The 15572-nt window shown below is 37.9% G+C and overlaps 1 protein-coding gene across 2 annotated transcripts in view; it reads right to left on the bottom strand.

Moving 5' to 3' along the window:
• Positions 1-251: 251 nt before the first annotated feature.
• The window catches only part of PTPN11 (protein tyrosine phosphatase non-receptor type 11), a 142928-nt gene continuing 127607 nt past the window's right edge, over positions 252-15572 (bottom strand). Inside the window, exons 15-16 of one of the 2 annotated variants that reach the window (XM_075323959.1) lie at positions 11818-11917; positions 252-9675 (exon numbers count right to left, since the gene is read on the bottom strand). In XM_075323959.1, coding sequence (XP_075180074.1) covers positions 11848-11917 — 70 coding nt within the window. In that variant the 3' untranslated portion in view covers positions 252-9675; positions 11818-11847. The remainder of the gene's footprint in view (positions 9676-11817; positions 11918-15572) is intronic. The other variant, XM_075323969.1, reaches the window with a different exon arrangement.

The following is a 15572-nucleotide window of genomic DNA, read 5'->3' as shown; positions in this document are numbered from 1 at the left end:
GTTTGGACACGGAAACACTAGTCACACTAGTCACTAACACTAGAAAGCAGCTCCTCCAGAATCAGAGGTTAGGCTGGTCACATGCCAAACTTTAGTATCCAGGCATCAGTGCAGAATGCAGACAGTGAGTATATTACAAAGTGTCAGCATTCTGCAACCTAGATACACACATTCAATTTTAAAAAAACCTGGACAACCCCTTTAAAAACTAGAAAAATCAGACACCAATATTTCTATATGTAAACTATTCTTTAATGTCACATTGTTTGACAATTGTACATGGATTACATAATAGATGTGGTCAAAAAGGCAATAATTTTTCATCTTTTTTCTGTTTTAACAGTAAATGTAATAAACATGGAGTTTGTCATTATTAACATTTACACAGTTCACATCAGATGACATTGATGACATCTCAAATGTATTCCTTTTAAAGGATAGCAATTATCAATATTACAATTCAACTAATACTCTGGTACAATACTTCATAAGTCATAAAAAAAATTCTTAAAAGTTGATGGATATACTGTATACATTTTTCATCTGTCATTTTTTGTGACAAACCAGTTTTGTTGTTTGCTTGAATGTGGCATTTGTATCTGCTTATTTTCTATGACTGAATGAACCGTTTGGGCATATACCTAAGTCGCCCCAGGTTGAAACATTTCAGTTTGACACATATTAAGAAATAAAGATCATGAATTAACACTAGTAAAGGAAAAGTCATTCTTCATAGCCAAAACCATCTGCTAAACTCTTGCATGATACATTACATTGTCTTAAGAAAATCATAGTACATAAGAGAAAGACTACAATTAAAAATTTGCCGCTATTGAACCACAACGTCCACTTGAGGTTTTTGGGACCTTAGAAACTGGACAAAGACATTTGTGGCACCAAAACGAATATATTGAACATTATTGTTAGTTATCTGTTCAGAGTAAGAGCAAGTTTCTTATATCTAGTAAAAGATAGTTTCAAGTAAAGATCAGTGTCTGGAAGGATTCCTGCCTCCACTTCTAAACTCACATGGCATACATAGAGAGATGCTAGAGGCTCAGCCTACAGAAGCATGATCAATCTGTAAAAATGAAGTGCTTTTCAGTTAGTTCTTCATTGCATCAATTTTCTGAAGGTTTTATAGTTTTTAGTAACAGAACTGTGTAGGTAGACTTCAACCCAGTGCACAGATCAGTGCTCATTAGATACCAAAAGAAGAGCAATAAGAAATAACAAAATGTACATTTAAGGCAAAATCCACTAAAAAATAAACTTGTAAGAGACACTTGAGAAAACAATAGATTAGCTTTATCTAGTAAGAATCTACTAGAAGGAGCTCAAGTGTTCTATAAATCAGTTGTGGTCCAAGATCACAGAGAACATAAACGTAATCTTCTGAAAGGTATGTATGAAAAATCAGATCAGTTTTCCCAATCAACTCCATTTTTGAGTATGAAAATTGCCAATCAGGATCTATGGAATCTTAAAGTGGACATCCGGGACTTTGTTTAAAAATAAAATGTGCCTAAGCATTTACAGGCAATTAGTTCCTAACAGGGCACTCAACTGCTTCTTTTGGTAAAAAAAGGTGGCTTCTCGATCCATCTTGCTTTGGTGACCGGGCAGGACTACTGCAGATGTCATGCTGATTGACAGTTGGCTCCTCGACTTAGGCAGCTAGGACCCGGCTGTTAATCAGCAGGATGTTGGCAGTCATGGCCAGTCAACAGAGCATAGCGGAGAAAAAAACGTAGCTCTGTTGACAGGGCATCAGCAGAGGCAGCTGAATTTCTGACAGGAGCAGTCTGTGACCTCTTTGTGCCGGCAAAGAACGTCACCGTGCACACCAGGCGGATAGTTAGCAACTACCTACCTGTTAGTGTTTAGGCACTTTTTAACAGTTGTTTCCAACCACAAAATCCAAGTTAAAAAAAAAAATCAGCATAAAGTCCCTGTCGTGTTGTTTTCCCAGCTTACCACTTTTCCCGTTCTATTTTATAATAAGCAGCATCTCCAGTTTACACATTTTCTGAATTAATGCAATACATTTCTCCTCCTGCACATTTTGCCCCTGCAAGTTGTATCTCTGATTCCAGGCTCTTCCACTCCTACCAGTGATAGCGACAAGAGATAAATCAGGCCGTCAGGAATAGTGAAATCCCATTCATGGAGAAGGCAAAGAGCAAAAATAATGGACACTACTTGTTTAAAATCTTATTAACATTAATGCTGAATTACTGTAATATCCCAGAAACCCCTTTTACATACTTTGATAATGTGCACAATTAAACTTTTTTTTTTTTAGAATCATCTCAACGCTTACCCAATACACATTTCAATTATTTCAGAATCTATAGCGAAGTGTTGCGTGAGCAGAAATTGCTGAATTGTATGCATTATCTAAGCATGAAAGGGCACCTTAGTAATTAATTACACATAGTATGACAGCTTGACTTTCTTTGGGGAGGAGGGTCAGATTAAAGTTCTCCCACCAATCTAGGTTAAAGTGTAGTTTACGCTTTAAAGGGAATCTAACTCATTGAAAAGCAATAGTAACCTGAACATATAGGGTTAATCTGCAGGTTTATAGACATAGGATGGTGTCCGCCTGTAGTAATGAAAGAGCGGCACCTGAGAGAAAATTAACTTTATTCTTCCCAGTAGCTGCTGGCTTTCAGTCACTAACATGCTGGCACAGCTACAGTTACCACTCACAGAGAGAAGGTTGTTAGCAGCCCTGGCACTTTGATGGCTCTGCGGTGCATCTTTGCAAAATGAGCTAAGTCATCTGTCCGTAAGAGTGCCGGGTGTATTTACAGCCACCACTCAAAATGCTGTGGACAGTGACTGTTGCCATGTCAGCAAGCTTGTATCACTGAAAGCCAGCAGCTCCTAGGAGAAAAAGTTAATTTTCTCCTGGTTGCTGCACTTTCAGCATGGCGGTCAGGCACCTTCTTAATGCTATTAACCGGCAGATTAACCCGATATTTGCAGATTAATATTCAACGTGACAGCTTCCCTTAAGCTTTCCAACGTGTTACACCCAAACTGTACATGCATGTAAATGATTTTTATATGTGTGTAGTGCAGGTCACTGAAAATGTGTCAACAAATGTTAAAAACTAAAACTGAACAAAAACTGTCCAGAGCGTATGGTGAAGAAAAATACTACAGATTTTAATTAAGAAGTAATTTCGGTACAGTAAAATATTTTCTTCTCAGATTCTGCCTTAAAAACTATTATCTTTGAGGACATCTTGGCCAACTGGTACAGCAGTCACCTTGTAGCTCGTTCATGTTAAAAATTATTTAAGTGACAATTTCTTTTGGCAGTCTCAATGTAAGAGTCACAGTACATTTCTATCTTAATTATTAAACTGGCTCCTGTGCTAGATATGGTACGAGGGATCACCTACAAACCATGCTCCACTTATATTACAGCAAAAATGTTGCGAGTCTTGGAAACAGATAAAAGACCAGCCCGGTATTTAGATATTCCTACAAATCTGAAGAGTCTATGATGGAACCTTTTCATAACTACTTTGCTGTAAAACAAATAAATTACAGCTGTACGTCATGGCTGATTATATTGCCACAAGGATAGCACTTTCAGCTGTAATTATCCTTGTGACTTGATACAAATAAATTTTACAATCCCAGTCAATAAAGCTATTACTGCCATCTTTCACCAACACAAAGCACTAAGATAAAAGAGCCTCAAGTATATAATTAGTAGTAAAAAGTAAATGTACTGTGGTTGGTCATAAGAAGGGAATGTGAACAGACCTGAATGTTTTTTGAGGATAATATCTTTCAAGAATAGGATATACTTCTACTCTATACTATTCTACTTTTACATTAGGCTACTATATTATAAAAATATAGTCAGAAGTATCAAATTCTATAACAGGAATCCACCCAATGCACAAGATAGCCCCCCAGTGAGGGACATGTAATGGGTTGCCAATTAATGGTGAAATATCTTGCTGCCCATAAGCTAATGACAACTTCTCACAAATCTGATTATTCGAAGCCTAAGTTCTCATCTGTTAGGGTGCATGCTCACGATCAGTGTTTGCAGTGCTTTGGATGCAGCATATTTCAGCTGCATCCAAAACGCTGCGTTGTACAGTACAAGCACAGTGGATGGGACTTCTAGAAATCCCATGACTACTGTGTCCGCAGCGAAAACGGACCTGGTGTCTGTGTAGAGAAAAATACTAAACTGGCATGGATGTAGCAACAACAACTAGCACACAAATATAGAAATCATACAATGTATACTGCTTTTTAAAATGGACATGGTATTAGTCAATTCAGCCCACAACTGATATAAATAATTAATTAACTTTCTATTCAGTAATATAATGTGATAGCAGTGACTTAAACAGTAATACAGATGCTTGACAAGCCCTAAATATAATGATCTGCCTATTGAGTTCTGAACATTTGCTTCCTAAAAGTGGTTCTCTGTGAATAGGAAAAGGAATATAGAAAAGAAAATATCATTATAAATAAATTCCTAAATACCTTTAATTAGCAAATTAAACTTGATTTGTCTAGGGAGGTAACTGCTGCAGTATTTCTACACGGCTGGCGTCTTATTGAAATGTGAGCATGTGCAGTAGGGCGCTCCTCCAATCACTTAATGTTTTGGGAAAGTAAACTCCCAGTAAATAACCAAATTTAAAACCGGACATACCAGTGGTACTGATTTAAGATGAGACTGATTATACTGTGGCCTACCCAATCTTTTAGAGTAGCTGCTTGATTGTACATGGTATAGGATATCTCCAGCTACAGCAACAGACCTTCCAACTGCATATGCTCATAGGCACCTGTCTCATTAAAAGTGGTTGTCCAGGACGTCAATATTGAGGATCTATCCTTAAAATAGGTCATCAGTGTCTGATCTTTGAGGATACAAAACTTGGCACTCCCACCAATCAGCTGTTCCCGGAACCGGCGGCCGGAACTACTCACTTGCAGAGCTGCAAAAACGACGAAACTATTTAGTGGGCACAACTGGGTTCTGGATATCCACTGCATACTCAAATGAATAAGGTGTGGATGTGCAGTACTCAGACGCTATAGCGTTGACGGAGCTGTGCAGTTTCACAACTGATTAGCTCCGTCCACCGCCGTTGTCGGGAACTAATGATCAGCAACCCCACCAGACAGTGATAACCTATCCTAAAGATATATCATCAGTGTTAATGTCTCGGATAAGCCCTTTAACATTCTAGGATAGGATCCTGTCACTGTAACAAGATGGCAGCCATATTAATGTATTCCAGACAAAACAAGTGTGAATTGCTAGTTAAAAGGTATTTTGAAATTTATTTATAACATTTTAATTCATTATTTCTTTTCCTGTAGAACCATTTTAAGGCATTTTATAGATGACTATTTGAAGGTCCATTGGTGGATATATAACAGCCCACACGCACAAATGCTTATGCACAACAGATTTACAAGTACAAGGTCTACCAATGCTTCCTTACAGAATCAGAAGTCCAAATTCTGCCGATAACAAAGTCTCATTTTCTAAAAGCATTTAAAGACATAGTTGATGTTGAAACGTGAAAGTTCTTTTCATTTAAGTAAGTGAAATAGTAAACTGATTTCCAGACAGTATTATGTGCCATTAATCTACCAACTCATGAGACTCTTTTCTATAAAGAGAACTATCTCCTTAAAATCAATGCATCACATACAGGCGTGTACTGGCATATTTCAAGTTTTAGTTCATATATTGTACAACGGAAAAATGATAAGAAAAAAAAATAACTGTCACTAAGCATATCTTATATTATGAAGAATAGAAGCAATTTGACCCCAATTTAGGATAGGAAATAACCTATATATACCTATACTGCTTTGGTGGTTACAATTTTTGGGAGTACAGTCATTGCAAGAGACAGTTTACCATAAATTAATGTCAAAGAAAAACATCTAAGACTGAAAACCACATTGAATGACACTATGGGACCTCAGCAAAGATGCCGTGTGTATGGCCATTGATACACAAATAATTCCAGTACCATCCAGCATAAAGCTCTGGACTACAATACAGGCTGTGATTTATCAGTACCAGGTATGTAGTACAATCTATGTATAAAGCAGTTCAATTTATTATGTAGATTATATATGTCAACTATAAAATGTAGATACAAGGTCAACCTACCCTTTAGTTTTTGGCATGTGCTGTTTACTGAAAGTCACATGTGACAAAGAATACATTCACCATAAAGTTATCCATTTTGTGTACATATACCTCTTCTTCAGCCCAGTCAGTGATGTATATATAGAACCACCATTTATCAGAATGCCAAGAAAGCAGCCCATACTCCATTGGTTTTGGTTACCCACATGCCAATTTGTTATGTCTTAAAGTACAAAATATAGCAAGTTGCTAGAATAAAGCATTGATGCCTATATATGACATAGTAATAAAAAGTCATACACATTTTTATACTGTTCACCATCTTATCTTGAGGTTTTGGTCATAAAAATAAAAAACATAAATGCAGTACCAAAAAAAGAAGAAACAAAAAAAAAAAACAAATAAAAAAAAAAACAGCTGTTGTAAATGTATAAATATATGACAAAAAGTGTACTAGATAACTCGGTACTCTAAGTTTTAAAACCCATCTTTATTCCCCTCCCAATGGTGAACATAAAACCCCAGTGTCGACTTAAAAAAACTAGCTAGCTTGTCTAATTCTACTGGACTTTAAGTGGCTGCGTCACATCATTACGAGGGTAAAATATAGATCACCCACTCCTCATTTTTCACTATATATTATTCACTTCCTTTGACAAATCATCCCAATGCACGAAAAGCAATAGAATTCATTTTTGGCAAAACACGATTTAAAAGCAATCTACTGGCTGTCAGGGAAGTTTGACACCTTAACATTGGAAAAACTTCTGTAAAATGAGAGATAGCCGATCTACTACTCAGGTTTTTCATGAAGAAGCAAATAATATAAAAACCTCGATATTAAAGTATAGTGCTTTTCAATACTTATTAGCTGTTCCAGCTAGAAAAACGGTTTGTCATTTTGGGAACACACATGATTTTGGCCTAGTTTGCAGGGTAAAAAAAATCAATTAACTGTCCCAATTATGCCCAGTGGTAATATAAGAGTTGGTCAAATATATTGGGCACTTGTAGTAACTGTGTTATAACAAAAACGTACAAATTATACCCATTACTTATTATGTGTGATTATGCTTTCCCTTATAGGGCATTACCATTCTGATATACTCATTATCTTCTCGAGAGAAGAGACGTGCTAACACCATAAAAAGACAACTTATAGAAAGCATCCATCAATTTAAAAGGAACTTGTCAAGGAAAAAAAAACACTATGAAAGAAGCACACCCATCAAAACTTTTATCCTCTTAATATATTGCAATCATCATATCATATTTTATAGTACTGTGTACTGACAATTGCTCATTTTGCTTTTCTACCGAGTGTGATGGGAGTGCTTCTTCGACCTGCACATATGAGGTTAATAGCGTTCTCATGCCATGCGGCCGCCTCGTTGAGAGCCCCACTGCCAGGAGGAAATATACAGCAGACTGGGGCTTTCATCCATTGCGGTGCAGCCTCCAGAAATGACTGACAGCTGGCTCAGTATTGCATTAGTACACAGCCGGCTGTCACTCTATACCAGGGTGCGGTGACAGCTGCCGCTCACTATGCACAGAGCCATGACTGCGTGTCACTATGACTGAAAGGCCAAGGCTGCCCGGAGGGTTAAAGATCATTTCCTCCCAGCAGCGTGGCACTCAGTACGTTGGCCGCACAACGTCAGAACGTGATTAACCACATATCTGAAGATTAATAACATTTTTACATGGCATATTCCTCTTAATAGAAATTAGTGATACCACCTGTACTGTGCACCTAATAAAGGAAACATTTTGCAAATTGCTAACAAGCAATAAAAAAAAATAAAAATTAACAAATCAGTTCCTGCGTCAAAAATGGTTAAATCTGCTTAAATACAAAGTATCAAGAGCCTTTCCAACATTCAATAAAATGGTTATGGCTTAAATTGTGTGAATATACATGTAATTTGCCCCACTACATAAAAATGAGGTTGCAAAGTGTACACAATGCAAAAAATATCAGTATAGTCTGCATATGAGGAACTATCAACCATTTGCAGTCACTGAACTAAACTAGCAACATCGAGCACAACAGATGGTTGATATTTTTGAGTCCATCTTTTGCTTGGCATTGGTAAACCGGTTACAGAATGTGGAATTGGGAAGTTCATGTAGGACACTGGGCTAATGTCCCGTAGCCTGCCTGGAAGAGCAAAGCAAAAAAAAAAAAAAAGGCAAAATTGCAACAAAAGCAGCAGTGGCTGAAAAAAGAGAGTGCTCTGTGAATTAGTTACATAACGAGGTTATTAAATTCAGAGGAGTTTCACAAAAATGACCACTGGGACATATGTGATGAAAGGGGCTTGCGTGCATGGAATTTAAAAAAAAAAAAAAAAAAAAATTAAGAGAATGCAGACGTCTTTGGCAAACACCTTAAAATGACAACTTGGAACACAATGAAGCACTTGTAGAAAAAAAAAATCATTTGAAGAGCGTAATATCCATCTTGTGGGGCGACAGTGTGGAGGGACGAGATCAGGCCTCACTTAAATGCTTTCTGACTGAAGGTAGACTGTGACTGTAAAGGCACTTTAAGAAAATGGTTAATGGAGGACCTGCCATGGGAATAAGAAGTGTCCCTTACTACTAAAACACTGCTTGTGCACTATGAGGCATTTTACAGAAAACCAGGATTTAAGTAGTGGGTGATACAAGGCCTTCTTCCCCACTGGTTAGACAATCAGAAGTGAGATAAAAGGGGCATGACAGCTTTGCCAGTCTCAAAATGCAAAACAGGTTTTGACCATTGTAAAGTGCATGTCAATGCTTTCATTGTATCTCTACACCTGACATACCTGTGTGGTGATCGAGACAGAACATTGGGATACATCGGCATCAAGTACATCCTAATACCTACGTTACAATTGGCACTAGGCATAAACTTTTTGTCCATACAATACTCTCATCGGGCTCCCTGATCTTCTAAAAAAGTCTCTTAAGTCAAGACAGAAAAAGAAAGCACCATAATATTATATTGTGTGAATGTGAAGACTGCAGATATTCACATTAAAAGCATATCCACAATAAACTAAGGATCCATATGAAGGACTACGCAGTTATGGAGACAACGTATATATGGGCAATGGCCATGGACACAATCCGTACTGTGGAGAGAAACTGTTCCCATGAAAATGTAGGCATTCACCTTATCACTATAGGTTGCTAATGTAAGAGGTGTACCAAGTGTGTTATTAACATAACTGAACACCGGGGGCGCTCTGATGGAAGAAAGAATGGATCAGCTTCATGCCCTTTCCAATAAGCTCTTCAGGATCAAGTTATAGAGAGAAAAATGCTTCATTGTGAAGAGAGTGAACCGGTTCTAAATGTTTGCAATACAGAACGGACTCAGGTTTTCCAAAACTTCTTCAATATTTAGTAAATTTAACTGTGCAAGGATTTCACACCAATTATTTAAAGGGGTAAAGCCAGATCATATTTCTCCCCAATCTTCTTCACATTCATTTGCCTTTTCTCAAAATTAGATTCTGTAGGAAAGAAAGAAAGTCAATTAACACCACAAGCACAACCGGTACAAGTACTTTAGTGCATTTCTATACAGTAAAGCCGAACAATCTGGCACAAATATAACATCGGGAGGACTAGAAATTAGATAAAATTAGGGGCAAATACTATATATGCCATTATCCTTTTTTGTTTCTGTTTTGTGTTGTTTCAAGGTCTTGAAGAATTAGGTAATGTTAAAAAGCAGAAAAAAAAAAACAAAAAAAAAAACGTGTTCTAACAAATAGATTATATCTATACACACACAATATCAAGCACATCTAAAATATTATATAATGTATAGCATCTACCAAAAAATAATTTCTAGTGTACAACAATTTAGCTTCTATACACCAATACTATGGATTTTAAACAAAGTCATCAAGATGTGATTGAAGTCTAGACTTACAGTTTACAAAGAAGTGTATTAGCAGATTATAGTTGACAGCCATATTATTTTGCAAAAAAGTGTAATTAGACATAAAAGCAAGTAGTAACTATTCATGGGAGCAGTATGAGGCTCAAAAAGGTGTGGAAGACCTGGAAGAGTTAGGCGGACTTTGCACACTATGACATCGCAGGTGCGATGTCGGTGGGGTCAAATTGAAAGTGACGCACATCCGGCATCGCATGCGACATCGCAGTGTGTAAAGCCTAGATGATACGATTAACGAGCGCAAAAGCGTCGTAATCGTATCATCGGTGCAGCGTCGGCGTAATCCATAATTATGCTGACGCGACGGTCCGATGTTGTTCCTCGCTCCTGCGGCAGCACACATCGCTGTGTGTTAAGTCGCACGAGCGAGGAACATCTCCTACCGGCGTCACCGCGGCTTCCGTAGGTTATGCGGAAGGAAGGAGGTGGGCGGGATGTTTACATCCTGCTCATCTCCGCCCCTCCGCTCCTATTGGCCGCCTGCCGTGTGACGTCGCAGTGACGCCGCACGACCCGCCCCCTTAATAAGGAGGTGGGTCACCGGCCAGAGCGACGGTCGCAGGGCAGGTGAGTGCATGTGAAGCCGGCGTAGCGATAATTTTCGCTACGCCAGCTTTCACAAGATATTGTACCTGCGACGGGGGCGGGGACTATCGCGTGCGACATCGCAGCATCGGCTTGCGATGTCGCAACGTGTAAAGCCCGCCTAAGAGTCAGTTTACATGGACTCATTGGGAAACTGTTACCAATCAGCGGTTGTTTGAATACCGATTTTCATGGGCAGACCAACGTAAACGAATCACTAGGTAGGGAGAACACACGTAGGTAGAACACAAGCAAGAGACTACAGCGCACTAAACTCTGATCGAGGGTACGAGCAGCTGCAGTCTCTTGTATTCTCCTGCGGAAGAGACATGTGACCCCGCAGTGAGTCCTGATCGTAGGCATATGCCCTAAAAGAGGAAAAAAAAGAACCCATGATCTGAAGTACCACATTTGTCAGACATGGAGGATGAATGGCTTCCAATGTAACTGCATTATTGGTGTTTATATGATGGAGGATTATGAGGATGGAGGATAGACGATGAGGAGGATGGAGGATGAGGAGGATGATGAGGATAGAGGATTATGAGGATGAAACTACTAATAATAGATGTAGCAGATTGAATTCTGAAGTGTATAGAGCTATATATTGTGATTATACTCAGTCAGATGGATAATGACCAAATCATTCCACAGAAGTAACCTAATATTAATATTAAAGGAATATTCTTCAACATCCAAGTCATTGAACTGACGTCAACCTAATTGTGCATGCCTGTTCCTGGAAGAGGTAATTTCTCGCTCAGTATTTACTCTCTTCCTTTCATACACAAGCAATCCGTAGGTCATAAGCATGATTTTGGATTGCCACAATTAAAACCTTTATTTATATTTGGTGTGCCAAGTTCTTTTTACATTATACCACTGATTTAAAAAGTATCCACACTGTTCTTATAAATGCTGAAAGCCTTCCATTCACCGTACACCTCTTAACAGGATTGTTAGTGTGAAAAAGAACAAATTCTGGTAAATTTTCAGCTGCTAACAAATGTTAATATAAATATAAAGTGAAGTATATTACTACAATTTGAAATAAAGACAATAACTGGGGGAAAAAAAAAATAAAAAAAAGCGACTGGTACATTACCAATCTGCAGTGGAGATGCAGTGTTTCACTTCATCTGAAGCTTTTTTGCTGTTGCATAAGGCTCACATTTTCATAGACACGGCTAGCATCATCTCGCATGCTATAAAACAGGAGAATTAGAGATGTATATAGTCATCAAACAGCAAAAGATAGTAACTATACAAAAACAATGTATCTGTAAAATATTGTCTCAGAGTAACAGGTAGTTAGATATACAGTCATGGCCGAAAGTGTTGACACCCTTGAAATTAGCCAGAAAATAAAGTATTTCTCCCAAAAAATTATTGCAATTACACATGTTTTGTTATACACATGTTTATAAAACGAACTGAGATAAAGGCAAATTGCACATAATTTCACACAAAACCCCAAAAATGGGCCACACAAAATAGTTTTTACTTTTTCAAAACTGTGGGTAAACAACTTTGCTTCAAGCATGTGATGCTCATTCAAACTCAACTATGACAAGTAACATGTGGGCAATATGAAAATCACACTTTAAACCAGATAAAAAGGGAAAAAGTTGACTCAATATATGCATTGTATGTCTGTGTGTGCGACACTAAGCATGGAGAACAAAAAGTGGAGAAAAGAACGGTCTAGGCACTTGAGAACCAAAATTGTTGGAAGATATCAACAATCTCTAGAAACCTTGATGTTACTTTGTCCACAGTGCGCAAAATAATTAAGAATACAACGCACAGCACTGTAGGCTAATCACCCTGGATGTGGATGGCAGAGAAAAATTGATGAAAGGTCGAAACACACGATAGTATGGATGGTGGGTTTGCAGCCCCAATCAAGTTCCAAAGAAATTCAAGCTCTCCTTCAGGTTCAGAGTGCACCAGTGTCAGCGCGAACTATTATTTTGAATGAAATGAAACACTATAGGAGGGAGACCCTGGAGGACCCCACTGCTGACAGAGACATAAACAACCTAGGCTACAGTTTACCAAAATGTATGTGAGCAAGCCAAAATCCTTCTGGGAAAACATTTTGTGAACAGATGAGACCAAGAGAGAGCTTTTTGGTAAAGCACATCATTCTACTGTGTACTCAAAACAGAATAAGGCCTACAAAGAGAATAACCCAGTACCTACAGTCAAATATAGTGGAGGTTCAAAGATGTTTTGGATAGTTTTGCTGCCTCTGGCACTTGGGGCCTTGACCGTGTGCAAGGCAACATGAAATCTGAAGATTACCAAATTAATTTTTGTCACAATGTAGTGCCCAGGGTCAGAAATATTTGGAGAAGGCACCCTTCGAAAATGAGACCTGGAGTAATTTGCAAAAGACAGGGGTGGGCCAAAATTCCAGTTGAGAAGTGTAAGAAGCTTGTTGATGGTTAAGGGAAGTAATAGACTGCAGTTATTTATTCCAAAGAATGTGCAACCAAATATTAAGTTGAGGGTGCTAACAATTTTCTAGGGTCCATTTTTGAGGTTTTGTGTGAAATTTTGTCCAATTTATCTTTTGCGTGTCGTTCCAATACACACAAAGGAAATAAACATATATAAATCAACAAAAATTTGTAATTGTAATAATTATCTGTTGGAGATACTCCATTTTCTGGAACAATTTCAAGGGTGTCAGCACTTTCTGCCATGACTGTATTATGGCTGCAACAGACCTCCGGGGTCTTAAAATCAATCTGAAATCATGTTCATAATTACCAGATTAAGCTTCCAGACATCATTTCAAGCCCTACTCATTTACCAGTACAGATATCTATGCCTGCTGCAGATCTGTCATTTGTGAAAATTGCCTCAAGTTATTAAGCTGTTCTAGTAATTACCAAATCATCCATGATATTACTGATTATATAGATAGTACTGTACATGAAGATGATAAAGAAAAATAAGTATGTTCACGTATACATCTGAATAAGAAGTTTCAAGTCTATACATGAGGCTGTTTTTTTTAATTCTGAAGGTTGCAGAGATGAAAACACACGAGCATCCCTTCATTTCAAGGCAAATTAAGTCACTGTTTAATCCTAATTGTCAGGGGATCCACCTAAATAGGGCAGAACAGCATCTTATACTAAGCCTGCGGTGTATATTTCTTCAGACGGACTTGATAAACTCTTTTGTAATGTGAATAACTTTTGAATTCTGCTGCAGAAGGGAAGACTTGAGACTCAGAGGGGTTGTCCAGAACTGGAAAACCCAAATGCCCCACATAAATTAAAAACTAAAACTGCCCTAGACCGCTGCTGCTTCTACGATATAGACTGTCCCTCACGACACGTCATTATTATGACAGGGGACCGCTGCAGCCAATCAGTATCTGATAATTGTCTGCAGCCTTTCAGTATTCCATCAGATTCTGCTATGGAAGTTGCGTGACACAACAATGTCACGTAACTGCTAAGAGATAAGTCGTCTATATCACAGGAGCAATACTGGTCAGGAGAGGAGTAAAAAATGTTTTTGTTTTAGAAGGAAGACTTTTTCAGTTAAGAAGTGTGATAGATCAGACATTTGGGCATTTGACATAATTTACGGAAGGTCCCCTAGTTGCATGAGCCAGCGGAGAGAGAATTACATCCATCATCAACCAGTCACTTAAAGCCTAACCGTCGTCGTAATTTTTATTTCCTAAATCAATACACATGAAAATAAAGATATATATTACAAAATTGCTTATCAGACAGATTTGGGTTTTTTTGTCCTCCTGGACGCATCATTCATTCTCAAACTTCTCAATTCTCTGGTAAAACATGTCTTCAGTGAATCGAGATTTTTAGATTACTGAGAAAAGAGATGACTGTTACTACTGACAAGATTATATTATAGTAAAAGGGAGGAGAGGCAGAGATGCTCCCTCCCCCTCTCCCCTCCTCTCTGAATAGAATCTTATAAAAACTGTCATCTCCTATATCGGCAATTTAAAAATCTGTCTTCACTGAATACAGATTTTACTAAAGATTTAAGATTTTTGAGAATGAAAGATCACTCCAGGATGAGAAAGAATCCAATTTGTCTGATAAGATATATTACAAAGTTGCTTATTTTGATGTGTACTATTGATTTAGGAAATAAAAATAAAAATTAAAATGACGATCATGCTTTAAGCGATAACCAAGCTAGCAGTTGTACCCGCTTTGATCAAAGACCCCCAATTAATCACAAAAAAAGCAGTCCCCCAGACCGTCTCCCATGCTATAGTTCCCTTATTGAGAAGGTAAAGCAATATGAAAGATAGAACCCTTACAATGAAACTTAAAGAAGATCTGTCCTTTGATATATGACATTTCTTTATCTGGTGTAAGTGCTGCTGATCAGAATCAAGTTGTTTGTTTTTTGTTGGGTTTTTTTTGGGGGGGGGGAGGGGGGGTTGCACCTTTTTGTGATTCCCAGTCTTTTTCTCTTGTTTCTGCATCATTTCATTATGGTCTTTTCCCTGTATATAAATCATGTATCTCTAAATCTAAGTGGGCACAGTCATCAAATCTTCTATATGGGAGTCTTTTTGACACAACCATTTGTATTAATTAATAAAAAAAAACAAAAAACAAAAACCTTTACAAATAATGGAGAATATCTCAGTTTTTAGAAAGCTCTGTTTTCAGGCTCTGTTCCAATCGGTTTGCTATGGGCCTACTAATAGGCACATATGCACACTAGACAACATAACAATCAGGTTTTGCTTCTCTTCTCTTATTGCTTCCCAGCTGAAATAGAATATATAAACCTTATTTTCTCCTATAAAGAACAATTGGGCCACTTTCACAGTATGGAGCTTGTGCTAAT

This window comes from Anomaloglossus baeobatrachus, chromosome 1, assembly GCF_048569485.1.
Source record: "Anomaloglossus baeobatrachus isolate aAnoBae1 chromosome 1, aAnoBae1.hap1, whole genome shotgun sequence".
Taxonomy (NCBI): Eukaryota; Metazoa; Chordata; class Amphibia; order Anura; family Aromobatidae; genus Anomaloglossus; species Anomaloglossus baeobatrachus.
This window is presented reverse-complemented; position numbering and strand designations above follow the sequence as displayed.